At 44.0% G+C, this 18641-nt stretch overlaps 1 protein-coding gene across 1 annotated transcript in view; it reads right to left on the reverse strand.

Moving 5' to 3' along the window:
* Positions 1-5417: 5417 nt before the first annotated feature.
* CACNG5 (calcium channel, voltage-dependent, gamma subunit 5) overlaps positions 5418-18641 on the reverse strand; it is a gene marked incomplete at its 5' end in the record, with an annotated part of 21566 nt that continues 8342 nt past the window's right edge. The window contains 3 exons of the mRNA XM_015408311.1: positions 5418-5915; positions 14861-15006; positions 16929-17069. Coding sequence (XP_015263797.1) covers positions 5658-5915; positions 14861-15006; positions 16929-17069 — 545 coding nt within the window. The remainder of the gene's footprint in view (positions 5916-14860; positions 15007-16928; positions 17070-18641) is intronic.

Raw genomic sequence — 18641 nt, forward strand, 5'->3', positions numbered from 1 at the left:
GTACCTTGTGGCTAATAGCCACTGATGGACCTCTGCTCCAAAAGAATATGGACTGAGAAAGATAGAGAGACAGAAAGAAAACAAGAAAGACAGAAACACAAAAAGGGGGGGGGAGAAGGAGACAAGAGGAAGAGAGACACAGAGAAAAAGAGAGATAAAGAAAGAGAAGAAAGACAAAGTAAGAAAAAGACAGAGAGAAAGAAAGAGAAAGAAAGGAAGCGAGAGGTAGAAAACAGATGGGGAGAGAGGAGTAAAAGAAAGAAAAATGAAAGGAAGGAAAGACAGACAGACAGAAAGTCAATAGGAAAGAAAGTAGACAGACAGGCAGCCAGAAGCATCCCTTCCTTCCCTCTCTCTTTTTTTTTGGGGGGGGGAGCGAAAGGGCGAGGAGGGGCTGGAAAAGTTTAGAAAGGGAAGCAGCATGTTTACAATTCCTTTCTTTCCTTCCCTGATCTCGGGGAAGGAAAGAAAGGGATTAAAATATGCCCCCTCCCGCCACTGCTTCCTTGGGCGCCTCGTCTGCAATAGCAGAGAGGCTCAGGGAAGCAATGGGGCACGCAGGAATAGCTGGCTGAGCAGCGCAACTGAGTAGAGGCAAGGCCAGGGTCGGGCCCGGCACCCACCCCCAGCAGCCCAAAACCTTACGGTCCCCGGTACTTACCATCACACTAGGCTGGGGGGGGGGCTTCAGGAACTGCTGCAGTGAGGCCAGGCAGTGAGGCTCAGAGACCGCTGGCCACGCCACAAGGACAAAAACTAAAGCACCAGATGTCCACGCCCACCATGAGACCTCGCACTGGCGCACACTAGAGGGAAGTGGAAACTGACGCTCTAGCCCTTGTCCCTCTGGTTTTCAGAGCCATAGAGACTTAATGGACTTAAATCCTAGAGCGTCACTTTCTGGCCGCCATTTTTTCCCCCAGGGCCCAATTTTTAAAAAGCAGGGAAGGGGTATTTAAAGTGGGGTTTCCCCCGCCCTCAAAGGGGGCTTGGCAAGCCTACTCCCACCTTTTTAACCCAACCCCCTGCTATTTAGTTATTCACACTGCAGGAGAAATCCTCCCATCGCCAGTTCTGCTTTTGTTTCCTGCCCTCTTCCCACACTGATCATCTTTCTCTGTCTCTGTCTCTCTGGCAGTCTATCTTTCACTTTCCATGCAGTGGGGCCTTGAGTAGATCCCTGCAGTGGCCATTTTGTAAGGTATGGGGGGGAGAGAGATTCAATCCTCCCTGAGTTTTTAAAAAACTTTTTGGATTTTTATGGAGACCCACAGAGTCCCCTGAGTTTGCAGAAAAACCTGTTAGGGGAGAGTGTGCTCTTTGTTTACAAAAATAAGTATTTGCACACAGAGGGGACTGTTGAGAATTAGATATATAGATTATGAAGAAGTTGGGTTAATATACTGTAATGACTCCCCAACCTTCAAAAAACTGATTTTCAGCAGGTCTTAATGACCAGGACTAAAATGAGTACATCATCAGTAGAATTCCATGAACAGTGCTTTTGCTATTACCTGATAAAGGCACACCAGAATAGGATTCTTCATAATGCTGAGAGTCTCAAGAAAAGATAGTATTGACTTCATTTCAGGAACTCAGTTTTATGAAAACATTTGTCATTACTTAATCTTTCTTGTATCTCTGCCATTCCTTTTTCTTTCTTTGGTGAGCTGGTTCACTTCATAGCCCTTACACTAGCGCTTCTGGAACACAAAGATCAGCCACAGCTACAGGCACTCCATTTCTCATTTGGGGTTTTTTATCATGGGGGGGGGGTTAGATTTCAGATTTTTCTGCAAACCCAGGTCATTTTTCAGGTCTGTCTTGCCTGTTCACAGCTGCAGTCACCAGTTTAAAGTATCCTCATATTTGGCTGACTTCGTTAGTAGAATAGGTGATGATGATGACAATGATGACTCACAGCCCTGAAACACCCAGGGCACCAGACCAGGGTCAGAGCCACCCTTCATCTCTTGGTCAGGTTGCCATATTTCCAGGTGGGGTTTCCGTCAAAAATGAATAGAAACATCAACAGGGTGTTTTTAAAAAAATCAAAATGAAAGAAATGTCTGGAACTCTTTTACCAAGTCCCACACCTACAAGTTATTTCAGTATCTCTTCAGTTGTGAGGGTGAAGAATTGCATTTTTTCTTTAGAGGTTTGAAATGTGCAAAACCTCCACTCAGAGTTTTAAAAGTTTCTTTTTTCTAGGCAGAGAACAGGCAGGAAGGGAAGAAGGCAGTTCAAATGCTTTCCAGTTTACCTGCATACAAATGCTGATAAATCTATCAGGAGAGATAAAGGGGTGGGTCAAGTTCTTCCCCCTTCTCCAAAGGGGTGGGTTAAGTTCTCTCCCCTTCTCCAAGCAGAGATTTTATTAACCTGGAGAGCAGTCCAAAATGCCAGGCATGTATATTTGAGAATTATATTACTTAAATGTATTTATAGGCATACGTACTTTCAGCAAACCAAGGTCGCGGACACACACGTGAGATAACGCATGGTGAAAAAGAGGCTATTTACCCCGGAGGAAATTGACCTGCAGTTGCACGATCACACAGTTCTTTGAAGCTGTGGGCATAGCCCGCCACTGCGTAATCAGACACAATCATTTGCTGTTCGTTTTCGATTTGCTTAAACGGAGGATCAATAAATCGCATCTCCACACTGAGGGCTTCCTATGGCAGTATGAGATGATGCGCATACTGAGAAGAGAAAAAAACAATGGCATGGAGTCAGGATGGCCTGATTAGACCATTCCAACGCCATGAGAGCACGCTGGAGAGATCACACAGGGTAAAGTCCATCTGTGGCCCGTAGCAACCCATTTGCTACTGGACTTCCCCCAGTGTCTTTTTACTCTGTTTCTTCGGTGGAGTGAAATGGGTTGCTGACAGGTGCCAGATGCTTGCCAGATGTTCCCTTGTGATCGTGCCCTTAAAATCCACCCAGCATTGATGCCTGTTGCGCGGCTAATTCTCTGTGTGATCAGAACCTAAATTCCTTTTTCAATTATATCTTTTGCTTCCTACTTTTCTCACATTATTTTGAAGCAGGAAAAACCAAAATAAATAATTTAATCGCCATATTCAGTTTCAACAAACATGATTTTTGTGAATATGTTCAGCTATTATACTTAAATGACTGGGAATTTTGTGCTTAGAATCAATACCTTGAGGTATCACCTGTATCTTGCTTTCCCTGGCATTAGTTTCAGGCATGAATTTCTCAAAAGACAGATGGAGTTTAAACACACCCAGAGATCACCTTCTCTCACCCACTTATTCTTGATTAGAACTTCAGATTCTGACACTGATAATGGGCTATGGGTGTGAGCTTTGGTGAACTTCGTTTGGAACTGGGGTTTGAATACCTGTTAAATGGGGACAGAAGCTTGAGCGATCAACAATTGGAAAGATTTTCTCAGAGACCTGATTCAAAAATTTCTTGCTGAGACATTGTTTTAACCATAAATAATCAAAGACTTTTCTACTTTAATTTTTCAACATTCCTAAAAATTGTCTTAATACATACTTAATACATACTTAATACATAATCATATACACTGTCTTTAAAAGAAGAAATAATTTCAGAGAAAATACAAAATAGAATATTTACATGTTTTAGAATATACAAAACAAGGTTCTCTATTTAAAAGATAACTCTGAATGAACACAGCCTGTAATTAGATGGAGCCTTAATAGCACCTATTTGTTCAGTTTGGAATGACTCGATCATTTTGTTTTTGTACAGCACTTGGCTGAAACGAAGATGCACCTTGAACTGTTGTATCATATTGTCATATCAGGAACAGCAAGTGCATGCCCTTCAACGACTGAACTGTTACATAAAGAAAGAAAAAGAGAAACTCCAGATCTAGAGTAGATGGAAGAAACTGGTACAGGTCAATTGCTTTCCTTGGAGGTCAGTTAAAAAAAATGAAAAACAATCTATTCCTTATCGCTACTTACACATTGCCACTTCACTCCATAGTACGTGCACCAAAGCATGCCTCTGAGTACATATCCCTTGCTCCATGGAGAGCTACATGTGCAACTAATTATGCAGCCAGGGCAACATGCATGGAGCTTTTTTTAACAGCTAAAATCCCATGTGAGTGGCTGTTCAGAGGAAGAGTCTTGCCACTACTTACTCCACTACTTACTCTCCCACATCCAAATGTGGCAAGGATTTTAGCTTTTAAAGAAGGATTTCTGGAATCCCCATGCATGCTGTTGGACTGGAGTGCCAATATTTTTGTATTTTAGATATGGTGAAACAGTATGAACAGCTGAAAAACTAGAATTCTAATAGTGAATCAAATATAACAGGAGGAAAATATTTCATTAATGCTTAGAAATTCAGTACACATCAACTATCACTATATATAGTGAGAAAGTAAGTGCTCCTATTACATGTATAACTGGGAGGGTAAGCAAATACAGATATGAGCATCTGCATAAGATCCCATATATAAGTCCTTGCTGCTAAGGAGTTCTTTATCTTTAACAGTGATTGTTATTACAGATATGCTGAAAGCTTTATTTTTGACTACAACACATTGTAATTTCAAAGCAAAAAGAGAACACAGAGTTTTTGCTTATCTACGAACTGTTCTGAGCAATAAAAGATCAGACTGAGAATCTGCACATTTGATGCACTTCTTTGAACAATCCCTAATCCTTACAAGAGGTAGTATACACACAGTACAATATACGGATACAAATGTTTCTTTTCGGTATACTTTATTTACAAAAGGAGACAGCTGAACACCAGCATAAATAAATCCTCTGGAGCTCAAGCAGATATTCCAAGCAAATTCATTGTGATTGATTACCAAAAGGTAGCATATAGTAAAATTAATGAAAATTACTTCTTTGATTAAAGACAGAGGGCTTGATTCTCACCGGGTATAAATAGTCATATCCCTAGTTCCATAGGGTTGCCAACCTCCTGGTGGTGACTTGACATCTCCCACTATTACAACTGATCTCCAGGTAACAGAGATCAGTTTACCTTGAGAAAATGGCCACTTTGGAAGTTGGACTTCATGGGTCTTATCTTATTTCAAATAGCTGAGAGGAAATTATCATCTATGTATGTTCCAACATAATATATCTCCAAGCCATAGCTAGATGTCCATCTTTTTAAACAAAATGCCACACAATAGTGCAATCTGCGGTTCTTTAATTATTAATCATAAGATTTACTCCTTACTACTTAATATTTACTTACTATTTACTTCTTTATTCTGATAATGTTTCACAAATAAAACTAAACAAACCCACAAACCTTTGATTTTTTTTTTTTTTAAATAAGACTCTTTGTTTTCCTTCCTGGTGCTGTCCTTCTGGTTTCAAGCTCTCTTGGGTATGATCCTGTGTCTCTTCCACACCCATATTTTCTCTCTGGCTCCAAGAGATTTGGGTATATGGAACAGCTGCAGGATCAAAACAGCAGCTGTAGTTTAATTGGATATGCATATATGCATTACAGAAGGGGGGAAACCATCTCTAGATAATGATATCATTTGCTAATTGTATAAATGGGAGGGGGCTGTTCTGGCAAAGTGTCGTTTTTGTGAAATACAGACTCAGGACATTACAACCTCCACCTGCTTTTCATTCACTCCCAAAGTGAGGGTATATACTTGCCATTCAGCATGGAGAGGATGACATCTGGTCATAATCTGGGCATTTAAGTAGAGCAGGGTAATTACTGTTCATCGGAAGGGAAGCATCACTGGAGATGTCAGAAGGACTGCGCCCGCGTACCCACGCGTCTGGGTGGAGGAACTGGCCAGAGTAGTCAGAACAGTTGCTAAGCCGTGGATGGTAGAAGCCAGGATGAGGCCTATACATCTCTTCAGCAGTGTATCTCTTCATGAACAGGTAGACAGACATGACACCTGCACTCTGAAGTGGGGGGGGGAGAGAACAAAAGCTACAATCATGTTGCTTGAAGGTACTTGAATGGCCAGCCACTGAAAGAATGGCCCAATGTAGACATCATGTAAAACAATGGTTTAATTAACTATGTTACAGTTAGTGTGATCATCTGACAGTGGTCACTGCTAACTGTTGTCCATTACGGTTACGGCTGGGGCCTGGAGGTTTCCCGGATTTTAACTGCTTTCCAGACTACAGAGATCAGTTTCCCTGGAGAAAATGGTCACTTTGGAGGGTGGACTCTATGGCATTATACTCTACTGAGGTCCCTCCCCACACCCTGCCCTCCCAAAGCTCCACTCCCAAATCTTCAGGAATTTCCCAACGCACAGTTGGCAACCTTACTCTGCAGGGAAAATAAAGGAAACCACTGTTTGTCAAAGCAAAGTAGGATTTTAATGGTTATTGGTGAATTGTGGTTTCACAACTAAATTGAAATGAACCATGGTTTCACATTATATCTCTCACTAGGGATCCAAACAGTCCAGTCAGTCAAATTACAGCTCTCTCTGGCCTTCCTCCCTTTATGCATTTATAAAATGTACTTGATGTCTCTCCAGGAAATCCACCTGAGGTGCCTTACAAAGCAAAACAAAACCCTAAAATGTAAAAAAAATATATTAAAAACTCAGCATTAAAAACCAAGCTACAGCAGAAAACAATAAAACACTGGGGCTGTGATCAGATGGCAGGCTTGGCACAGTCTGGCTGTGCCTCTAATTTCTCCAGAGCTATTTGTTCTGGAGAGGGTGTGACCAGACATGCCACCCTTGTTTCTTTTAAAAAGTCTACTTTGTGTTTGTGCAAAACTGCTTATTCGCCAGGAGCGAATATGTGGTTATGCACGTATTGCTAACTGTGGAAAAAAATGGCGGCCAGGGAGCAGAAGTCACAGACCTCACAAATGGCTTGAGCATGCAACAAAGTGATCAGATGGCAGGAAATACACTGTAGAACAATTTGACCTGTAAATACTGGACTTTCTTCGGTGTCAGCAAAGTCGGGGGTGAGGACGGGGGACCGATGACTTGGAAACAGAAGACAGATGTCACTGTCTGGATATGCACATTAAATCCATCAGGTAGAAGGGATGACATCAGACTGAACAGCCCATCTGATCGCACCCTGGGCTGCTTAAATTGAATCTGACCGTTTTCAGGCTATAACCCCTTAGTTAAAAGCCTGGGTAAAAAAGACCTGGTGCCTAAAAGAGACTAGCATAGGTACCATGCAAGCGTCAACATTCCACGGGTGAGGTACCATTATTGAAAAAGCCCTGTATCTAGTTGCTGTCTTGCCTCGCCTCTAAATGTGGGGCATAGAGAGCTACGCTTGAGAAGAAGAGCTTAGCTAGAAGACTGGACAGAATGAGAGAAAGAAAGTTTGTTAGCACCAAAACATTTAAAGCCCTAAAGATCCAGCACATAGAATTGTGCCTGAAAACAAAAGGGCAGCCAGTGCATATTTTCCAGCACCGAAGTGTCTGGAGTCAGGATGCTGTTACCCTTATGTTGGTGAGCATATGCTGTGTCTTTCAGGCTGGGATTGTGTTTTGACTGCAAGACTGTTGGGAGATTTGAAAAGGAGAAGTTTGGTAATATGAACACTTGTGAAATGCAATCTACTTCCAGTTTTAGGTTGTTGTAAGAATCATCTTGATCCAAAAAAGCTGCAGTGGTTCAGGTATGCCTAACAGGTATATCTTATGTCTAGTGAAATCAGGTAGCTCTAATCTGCTAGCCAAGAATCTTCCACCACACCACCCTCCAAATACTGGATATTGCCAAAGCACCAACAATTGAACAGATCATAGTATACTATGCAAGGGAATAGGGACTACAGGGTTCTTCCCCCTTCTTGTCCTATCAGCATTCAAATGAGTCTGAACACTACTTTTGAACAGTATTTCACTTTTAAGTAATTTACAGTGCAATCCCAAGAGTGCTTCCCTGGAAATAAGCCCCATTGAGTAGACTTCAGTAGGATTCCAAGTAGACCTGCTTAGGATTGCATTGTTAATTATGGAATTTAGTGCCAATGGATGCAGTGATGGCCATGAGCACAGATGGCATCACTAGTTACTAGCAATGATGAAGGAGCTGTTTGTTGGCCCTCCAGGGCAGCTGGTTGGCTACTGTGTGAAACAGGATGTTGGCCTTCATGTACCACTGGTTTAATATAGCAGAACACCTCTTATATGGAGCATAACTGTGCCAAAAAGGAGTTGGCAGGGACCACTGGTCCTAGTACTAGTGTTATTAATAGTACTAATGGGAACTGCTATCCCAGGATCAGTATTAGTGCTCAAGAGGAGAGGGAATCCCCCCCCCCCCACATTAGGCACCTTAACTAGCATTATACAAATCACACATTTGGCACAGTTCATAGGATCAGGGCAGAGGTTTTCAGTATTATATTTTTTGCCCTACCAGAAGGGACCTCACATCATTGTTGTGTGGTTCTACTTGCAACATCAATATCGTTAACTAGGAGTAAGGCTCGTTGTGGGAAGAAATACAATGAGCTCCAGGAGGAAGCTCCAGCTGAGTGTCCCGACTATGGCTGGTAGGGCGGCAGAGGGATGGGGGAAATAGAGGGAGACAAGCCATGTTTATTTCCTTCTGCTTAGCTATAAGGCAGGGCTGTCTCAAGTCATTTTGCTGCCCCAAGTGGGTATGGGAGGACAGCCTCATGGTAACAGCTATAGTTCCCTCCATCCCTGACTTATGTTGATTTGGGGTTATGCAGTGGCAGCTAAGGTAGAAAAGCACCTCCTCCTATGCAATGTCTTCTGGGTTCCAAGGGTCTGGAAAGTGGTTCCATAGCCAGTTACAGGGTTGCCAATTCTGAGTTGAGAAATACCTGTAGATTTGAGAGGTAGAGCCTGGGGAGGGCAGGGTTTGGGGTGCAGAGGGACCTCAGCAGGGTACAATTCCATAGAGTCCATTGCCCAAAGCAGCCATTTTCTCCAGGACAACTGATCTTGGAGATCTCTAGGTGCTGCCTGGAGGCTGGCAATAGCTGGCAATACTAAGGGGAGGGCCAGACCTGTAGATATGAGGGGTAGAGCCTGGGGAGGGCAGGGTTTGGGGTGTGGAGGGACTTCAGCAGGGTATAATATCATAGTCCACTGCCCAAAGCAGCCATTGTAATAGCTGGGAAATTTTATATGGGGGAAATGATGTACTGTGGCTGGGGAACACAGTGATTTCTGGCAGATCTCCAGGACTCACAGGGAGATTGGCAACTTCAGTGACCATTTAAGGGAAGATTGGGATATGTATTTTGGCAACTCCAGTGACCGTTTAAGGTAAATTGGGATATGTATTTTACCTCAGGACACATTCAATGACTCGCAACAACAAACTGTTTAGAATGTTAGAGGCAAAGGCCAATCAGGCCACATATGCAAATGACCTCTGTGTTCTATTGGGGGGAGAGGAACAGCAAACAGTTTAGAATATTGGAAGCGAGACTTGGGCAACGCAGCTAGTGGATAGGGACAGCTTCTGAGTGACAGATCAGGGAGCGAGCAGATTTGGGAGCGTGTGGAATGTTCAGGAGAGTCCATGACCAAAACAGAATTATTATATAGAGCATAAATGAGCAATTTGGCCAAAATCCCCAGCAAGTACAACGAGCTAGGCAATGCAGAAGTGTCCTGAATTTGGCATAGAAAGTATTCTAAAAATGTAATTGTATTGGGTTTGCCTACATAAACATTCTCTATTGAGTCCCTCATGTAGCAAAAAAATAAAATAAAAGCATAAACAAGCAAACACTCCTTGCAAGAGGACATGTAAACAATCTTTTAAATCTACCAAGTATCAGGCCTCATACCTTGGGATGCCATTATACAGCTTTCCAGTGAAAGGGGCAGTCATACTGCAAGAGTTTGCTAAAAGCTACTTTGTCACTGAAATGTAACCTTGAGAAATAATTAATTTGTAAAAAGGAAATTAAGCAACCCACCAAAACTAATCCAGTTCTTAATTAAATACATGAAGGCGAAGCAGGGGTAGAGGGAGCAGTGGCTTGTGGTTTGCACATGCTTTGTATGCAGAAGGCTCCAAATTCAATCCCCCATACTTCCCAGATAAAGACAGGGGTATTAAGAGAGGCCATTCTCAGCTCCAGACATTGGAGAGCCATTATCTGTATGGCAGGCTATACTGAATTAGGCGGGCCAGTGGTCTCAGTTGGTATATAGCAACTTTGTATATTCAAAACATTTAAGGCCGGGGCTGGGGGGGGCAGGGGGCATGCTTTGTACACAGAAGGTCCTTGGGTCAATCCTTGGCATCACCAGTTAAAGTGTGTTTGGCAGCATGTATTCCAGACATCCTGGACAGCTGCTACAAGGGGGGGGTCAGTGGTCATGCTTTGTACACAGAAGGTCCTTGGGTCAATCCTTGGCATCACCAGTTAAAGTGTGTTTGGCAGCATGTATTCCAGACATCCTGGACAGCTGCTACAAGTCAAAGGAGACAGCACTGAGCGGAGAGACTGACTCATTATTTGTATGTTCATACAAGTTCAGAAGCAGTGTGCTGCATAGCTTCAGGGGGGTTTGCAGTTCCTTGAGTTTTAATGAGATAATTAGCCCACTGGGAGGGAAGGTGACATGGCAGTGCCAAATCTCATCAGATCTCAGAAGCTAAGCAGGCTTGATACTTGGAAGGGAGACCACCAAGGAGTACTCTGCAGAGGAAAGCAATGGCAAAACACCTCTGCCATCTCACTTGTCTTGAAAGCCCTTTGCTGGGGTTGCTGTAAGTTGGCTGTGACTTAACAGCACCTTACACACAACTAGCCCACTGGCAGGACAGAACCCTCTGTTGTCCATCTACAGTCACTTACCTTTCATATGGCTGGGTCCTAAGATTTTCTGAATTACATGCTGATACTTGTAGAACCAAATGAGGGTTGAAAAGGTAACATACAATACAATAAGGGGAGTTACTCATCTGCCTTGGATGGAGTGACTCTATCACTGGTAGATGAAATGAAGAACCTGAGCATACTATTGGACCCTATTCCATTGATGGAGAAACAGATAAATGTTGTTGCCAAATGGTCTCTTAACAGCTGGGTTGCAAACTGACTCCCTGTTTTGACTCAGATAGACTAGGAACACCAATCCACACTACTGTAATCTCAGGCCTAGATTACAATAGAATGCTATTCATTGGCTACCTTAAAGACAATCCAGTTTTAGAGTGTTTGCACTGGCGGCCTGTTAGCTTCTGGGCTCAATTTAAGGTCCTGGTTTTAAGCTTTAAATACCTGTGTTGCCTGAACCCATCCTATAGGAAGGGCTCCCTCTCCCCATACAAGCCTACCTGTCAACTGTGTGAACTACATCTACTCATTTCCCATCTCTTTCTACCTTCCCACAGGAAAGTGACAACTGTCATGGCCTGTTCCAAGGTATTTGTTGCTGAGCTCTGGAACAGAGTTCCAGTGAAAGTCCAAACAGTATCTTCTTTTCCCATTTGCCACAACTGTTATAAAGTGAACTGTTTTAAAATTGCTTTTAATTTAACTTAATTCAGTTGGCTGTGTTTGTAGTTTGCAAGTCTATTGATTTTCGACTGTTGGGTTTTTATGGATAAAGTATGAAGTGGTCTCTCTTATGATAAGTTGGATAGTTGTTTTTGTAAATGGCATTGAGTTCACCACACTGAGGAAAACTAGTACTGAGGCATTTTAATAAAAATAAATACTTGAACCAGGTACCATGTTAGGCTCATAGAGAAGGAAATGGCAACCCACACCAGTATCTTTGCCAAGAAAACCCCATGGACAGTATCAAATGGCTAAAAGATATGATGCCAGAAGATGAGCCCCTCAGGTTGGAAGGTGTCCAATATGCTACTGGGGAAGAGCAGAGGGCAAGTACAAATAACCCCAGAAAGAGTAAAGCGGCTGGGCCAAGGCCGAAAGGACGCACAGTTGTGGATGTGTCTGATGGTGAAAGGAAAGTCCGATGCTTCAAAGAACAATACTGCATAGGAACCTGGAATGTAAGATCTATGAATCAAGGTAAGCTTGACGTGATCAAAAATGAGATGGCAAGACTGAACATCGACATCTTGGGAATCAGTGAACTAAAGTGGACAGGAATGGGCGAATTTAACTCAGAAGACCATTATATCTACTACTGTGGCCAGGAATCTCGTAGAAAAAATGGTGCGGCCTTTATAGTCAACAAGAGAGTGCAAAAGTCAGTACTGGGATACAATCTCAAAAATGACAGAATGATTTCAGTCCGATTCCAAGGCAAACCATTCAGCATCACAGTAATCCAAGTCTATGCCCCAACCACTGATGCAGAAGAGGCTGAAGTGGACCGGTTCCATGAAGACCTACAACACCTCCTAGAACTAACACCAAAAAATGATGTCCTCATCATCATAGGGGACTGGAATGCTAAAGTAGGAAGTCAAAAGGTAACTGGAATAACAGACAAGTTTGGCCTTGGAAAGCAAAATGAAGCAGGGCAAAGGTTAACAGAGTTTTGTCAAGAGAACACACTGGTCATAGCGAACACCCTTTTCCAACAACCTAAGAGGCGACTCTACACATGGACATCACCAGATGGGCAACACCGAAATCAGATTGACTATATAATTTGCAGTCAAAGATGGAGAAGCTCTATCCAGTCAGTAAAAACAAGACCTGGAGCTGACTGTGGTTCAGATCATGAGCTACTCATTGCAAAATTCAGACTTAAACTGAAGAAAATTGGGAAAACCACGAGGCCATTCAGGTTTGACCTAGATCGCATCCCTGATGAATATACAGTAGAGGTGAAGAATAGATTCAAGGGTCTGGATTTGATAGATAGAGTGCCTGAAGAACTATGGACGGAGGTTCGTGACATTGTACAGGAGGCAGCAATCACCACCATCCCAAAGAAAAAGAAATGCAAGAAAGCAAAGTGGCTTTCTGATGAGGCTTTACAAATAGCAGAGGAAAGAAGGAAAGCGAAAGGCAAAGGCGAAAAGGAAAGATTTACCCAACTGAATGCAGATTTCCAGAGAACAGCAAGGAGAGATAAGGAGGCCTTCCTGAATGAACAGTGCAAAGTAATAGAAGAAAACAATAGAATGGGAAGGACTAGAGATCTCTTCAAGAAAATTGGAGAAATCAAGGGAGCGTTCCATGCAAAGCTGGCCATGATAAAGGACAAAAACGGTAGGGACCTAACAGAAGCAGAAGAGATTAGGAAAAGATGGCAAGAATACACAGAAGAACTATACAAGAAAGACCTCGATGTCCTTGACAACCACGACGGTATAATCACTGACCTCGAGCCAGACATCCTGGAATGTGAAGTTAAATGGGCCTTAGAAAGCATTACTAACAACAAAGCTAGTGGAGGTGATGGTATCCCAGCTGAGCTATTCAAAGTCTTAGAAGATGATGCTGTTAAAGTTCTGCACTCCATTTGCCAGCAAATTTGGAAAACGCAACAGTGGCCACAGGATTGGAAAAGATCAGTATACATTCCAATCCCAAAGAAGGGCAATGCCAAGGAATGTTCAAACTATCGCACAATTGCACTCATATCACACGCTAGCAAGGTCATGCTCAAGATCCTACAAGCTAGGCTTCAACAGTACGTGGATAGAGAACTACCAGAAGTACAAGCTGGGTTTCGAAGAGGTAGAGGAACGAGAGATCATATTGCCAACATTCGCTGGATTATGGAGAAAGCAAGAGAGTACCAGAAAAATATCTACTTCTGCTTCATTGACTATGCTAAAGCCTTTGACTGTGTGGATCACAACAAACTATGGCAGGTCCTTAAAGAGATGGGAGTACCAGACCACCTCACATGTCTCTTGAGAAACCTGTATAAGGGCCAAGAAGCGACAGTTAGAACCGGATACGGAACAACTGATTGGTTCAGCATAGGAAAAGGAGTACGACAAGGATGTATACTGTCACCTTGCTTATTTAATATATATGCAGAGTACATCATGCGAAATGCTGGCCTGGATGAATCACAAGCGGGAATTAAGATTGCTGGGGAAAAGATCAACAACCTCAGATATGCAGATGATACCACTCTAATGGCTGAAAGTGAAAAGGATCTAAAGAGCCTCTTGCTCAGAGTAAAAGAGGAGAGCGCAAAAGTGGGCTTGAAGCTCAACATCAAAAAAACTAAGATCATGGCATCCGGCCCCATCACTCCTTGGCAAATAGAAGGGGAAGCTGTGGAAGTAGTGACAGACTTCACGTTCCTGGGATCCCAGATCACCGCAGACTGTGACTGCAGCCATGAAATTAAAAGACGCCTGCTCCTTGGGAGGAAAGCGATGGCGAACCTAAACAGCATGATAAAAAGTAGAGACATCACCCTGCCAACAAAAGTCCGCATGGTCAAAGCAATGGTATTCCCAGTAGTCATGTATGGCTGTGAGAGTTGGACTATAAGGAAGGCCGAGCGCCGAAGAATAGATTCTTTTGAACTATGGTGCTGGAGAAGACTCTTGAGAGTCCCTTGGACTGCAAGAAGAACAAATCAGTCAATCCTCAAAGAAATCAACCCTGACTGTTCCCTGGAAGGCCAGATAATGAAACTGAAGCTCAAATACTTTGGCCACCAAATGAGAAGGGAGCACTCACTGGAGAAGACCCTGATGCTGGGAAAGATTGAAGGTCAAAGAAGACGGGGACGGCAAAGGATGAGATGGTTAGACAGTGTCATCGATGCAACGAACATGGAATTGAGCCAACTTCAGAGGACGGCGGAAGACAGGAGGGCCTGCCGTGATCTGGTCAATGGGGTCGTGAAGAGTGGGACTCGACTGTGTGACTGAACAACAGCAAAGCTTCCTAATGTTCTGAGTCTACAGGCATTTCTCATAGCCATTTTAAGTGAGCTCACAACCGAGGCCTACCTCTGTCAGGAGAAAAGAGATAGCCGAAAAAGCAAATGACCATCCATATTTGTAAGTGAAGTACGTCTCAGAGTCTTTAGTTCTATTGAGAATTTCATCGTTGATGCTGGAGATGTAGAGTACAAGCCCCACAACTAGAGATAAACCTGGAGAAGCAAGAACACAAAATGAATAAGCGTACTTTTATACAGACCAGTTTGATGCAACCCCCTCAGCTTTCTGAATATCCCGTACTGCATATGCAGCCGAGGGGCGCAGCAGAATTCTGAGAATTAAAATAGGCTGTAGAGCCAATGTGGTGTAGCAGTTCGAGCACCAGAAAGGATCTGGGAGACCAAGATTCAAATCCCCTTGGACTAGTCACACTAGTCACACACACTGTCTGATTTAAAGGAAGGATGTCTGAAGCAGCACAGGCAGGGCTTTTTTTGTAGAAAAAGCCCAGCAGGAACTTATTAGCATAATAGGCCACACCCAACAGCAGAAACTCATTTTAGAATATTGGGCCACACCCCTGACAGCACCACTCATTAGCATATTAGGTCGCACCCACATGTTACCAGAAGTGTGGTCATCCAGCCACACCAACCTTTTGCTTCTTATTCTGTTTACCTTGTTTGTTGTCAAAACCCAGAGCTTTTTTTTGTAGCAGGAACTTCTTTGCATGTTAGGCCACACGCCCCTAATGTAGCCAATCCTAATGAGTTTCTGCTGTTGGGTGTGGCCTATTATGCTAATGAGTTCCTGCTCGGCGTCGTCAACTCAGGAGCCAGCCGGAACTCTGTTCCTGTGCGTTCCTGCCCAAAAATAGCCCTGAGCACAGGGTTGATACAACCTGTTTTACAGGAGACTGCATCTAACTACATATATTACTATCTGTGTGGAAAGCACTTTTAAGACCAGCCCATAGGGATTCAAGTCAGGAGAGAGTGAGGAAATATAAACCATTCAGACAAAATCCCATTCTGTCTTGTCAATATCTGCTTTATTTGCTGCTCTGAAGCTTTGAGATGAGTCAGGCTCAAATCAGTAAACAAACAAAGCAACTCTCCCAGCAATACATATGGATGAGTAACATGCACATACCCCATGGTGCAGAGGTTAGAGTATCAGACTGGGAGACATGGATTAGCATCCCTATTCTGCCATGGAAACTCACTGGATGATTTTAGGCCCGCCACACACTCTTAGCATAACCACTGTCACAAGGCTGTTGTGAACATATAATTGGAGGGACAATGTTGTAAGCTGCTTTGGGTCCCCATTTGAAGGAAAGGTTGGGCACACACTTCTAAATAAACAAATTCTTTGCCAAAATGTACTTTTTGTTACATTCAGAGACATACAGTAATTTCTAATAGCAGCTCTTATGGACATTATTCCTTTGGACATACACTTACATTGTGCATACTGGGTGTCAGGACTGGGTCTGATGAGTCCTCCTCATCCTCCTCATCAGACCTGATCCAACCCTGACCCTTGGGAGTACCACATACAAAAATGCATGAACATTTACTTTGAATTCATTGCCAAGAATCTAACATACCTGATATTTATCATTTTTTATTATTTCAGGTAAAGAGAGCTGACTGTGGAACATTTCGAACTTTTAATTCTGAGGCTAATGCAAAACCAGGGCACTGTATCTCACTGGATGGTCTCAATACAGAACAAAGTAAAAATCTATTACCCACTAGCTTTTTAAATTATTGTAAATGTCTGAGGGGAGTTTTGTGGCTCCCAGATACACATTGATCCCCTTTCTGCTCATTACTAATGCACACAAGGAGATGCTGCTTCTGCCTCCCTGCCAAACGGGTGCCATTTTAGCACCTTCAGATTGCCCCAGGGAGCCACTATTGGCTCTGCTGCAAAATATAATTTGTGCAATACAGCCAGTGGTGCCTGCCTTGGATAAGTTCAGGATGACTCCACCTACAAATATAAGACTTTTGTAAAGTATAGCAAGGTCCTGAAATGCCATTATCTTTCTTATGTGTGAATATGAGAGGCCAGAATTTAAATAAGAACGAATATAACTCAACGATGCTACCATTTTGAAACTTACCAGACAGAATGAAAAAGATTCCAGACACAAAAGCCAGAATGGTTCTATGGGGACGAATGTGCCCAATATTGCTCAGAATGAATCCAATAAACATAAAGAAGAGACTGACTAATGGGAAAGGGGTGGCAGAACGAATCATCTCTGTAAAAGGTAATCAAGAAAGACAGAATGAAAAAGTTAAATAATATAACATCATGAATACGAAAATATTTTCTGTTCTCATAATTCATATACCTTTTTAGTCTTGCTTTTAAAATTTTAATTTAGCATGCTCTCTCTGTCTCCCTTTCTCACGCACAAAGAAGCACATATACATGCAGAGTGAGCTTGCTTGTACACTGAGTCAATCGAAGCTATGTGTGGATTTCTAATTCTGTGGCTTGGATAAAATAATAGAATCATAGAGTTAGAAGGAGCCATACAGGTCATCTAGTCCAACCTCCTGCTTAATGTAGGATCTGCCTAAAGCATCCCTTACAAGTGTTCATCTAGCTGCTGCTTGAAGACTGCCAGTGAGAGAGAGCTCACCACCTCCCTAGGCAGTCAGTTCCACTCCTGAACTACTCTTATGGTAATTTTTTCCCCTTAATATCCATCGGGTACGTTTATGCCCTAAGTCCCCCAGGCTTTCCTCATAGGGCTTGGTCTCTAGGCTCCCAATCATCCTCAGGTACTCTCTTCTACACCTGCTCCATTCGGCCCACATCCTTTTTGAAGTGAGGCCTCCAGAACTGCACACAGTACTACAGGCGTGGCCTGACCAATGCAATGTACAGCAGGACTGTGACATCTTGTGGTTTGGATGTTATGCCTCTACTGATACACCCCATTAGCCTTTTTTGCTGCTGTATCACACTGACTGCTCATATTTAGTCCACCAGTACTCCAAGATCTTGTTCACACACACTACCACCCAGAAGTGTATCCCCCATCAATTATGCATGGTTCTCATGGTGGTTACCCAGATGTTGAACTCTGTGCTTATCCTTGTTGAATTGCATCTTGTTCATATCTGCCCCTTTTCCAGTGTGTTATGACTAGGGCCGCCAAGCCGCGGTGGGGGATCCGTGCGTCTTCACAGGATCCCTGCCGAGGGGGACAGCAATACGCGTTGCACCGCCGCCGCCAGGATATGATGCTACACGTCGCTCTGGCAACGGGGCTGTTCGGAGTCCCGTTGCCAAAGCGACGCATAGCAAGGAGGCCGCCCGTCGCCGGCACCCTGGGGCCACTGCGCTTTGGAGCGAGCCCCAGGGAGCAAAAACGAGGCCCATCGTCGTCGCTGCTGGCTCCCTGGGGCTCGCGCCGGAGCGCAGCGGCCCCAGGGAGCAAGGAGGAGGCCCGTCACCGGCTCCCTGGGGCTGCTGCGCTTCGGCGCAAGCCCCAAGAAGCAAAGAGGAGGCTCATCGTCGCCGCCGCCTTCCTGGGGCTCACGCCGGAGTGCAGCGGCCCTGGGAGCGAAGAGGAGGCCTGTTGCCGCCTCCCTGGGGCCGCTGCGCTTTGGCACGAGCCCCAGGGAGTGAAGAGGAGGCCCATTGTCGCCACCGGCTCCTTGGGGCTCGCGCCGGAGCGCAGTGGCCCCAGGGAGCGAAGAGGAGGCCTGTAGCCGCCTCCCTGGGGCCGCTGTGCTTCGGCGCGAGCCCCACGGAGCAAAGAGGAGACCCATTGTCGTCGCTGCCTTCATGGGGCTCGCGCCGGAGCGCAGCGGCCCCA

Source organism: Gekko japonicus, unplaced genomic scaffold (genome assembly GCF_001447785.1).
Source record: "Gekko japonicus isolate JY-2015 unplaced genomic scaffold, Gekko_japonicus_V1.1 scaffold421, whole genome shotgun sequence".
NCBI classification, from domain to species: Eukaryota; Metazoa; Chordata; class Lepidosauria; order Squamata; family Gekkonidae; genus Gekko; species Gekko japonicus.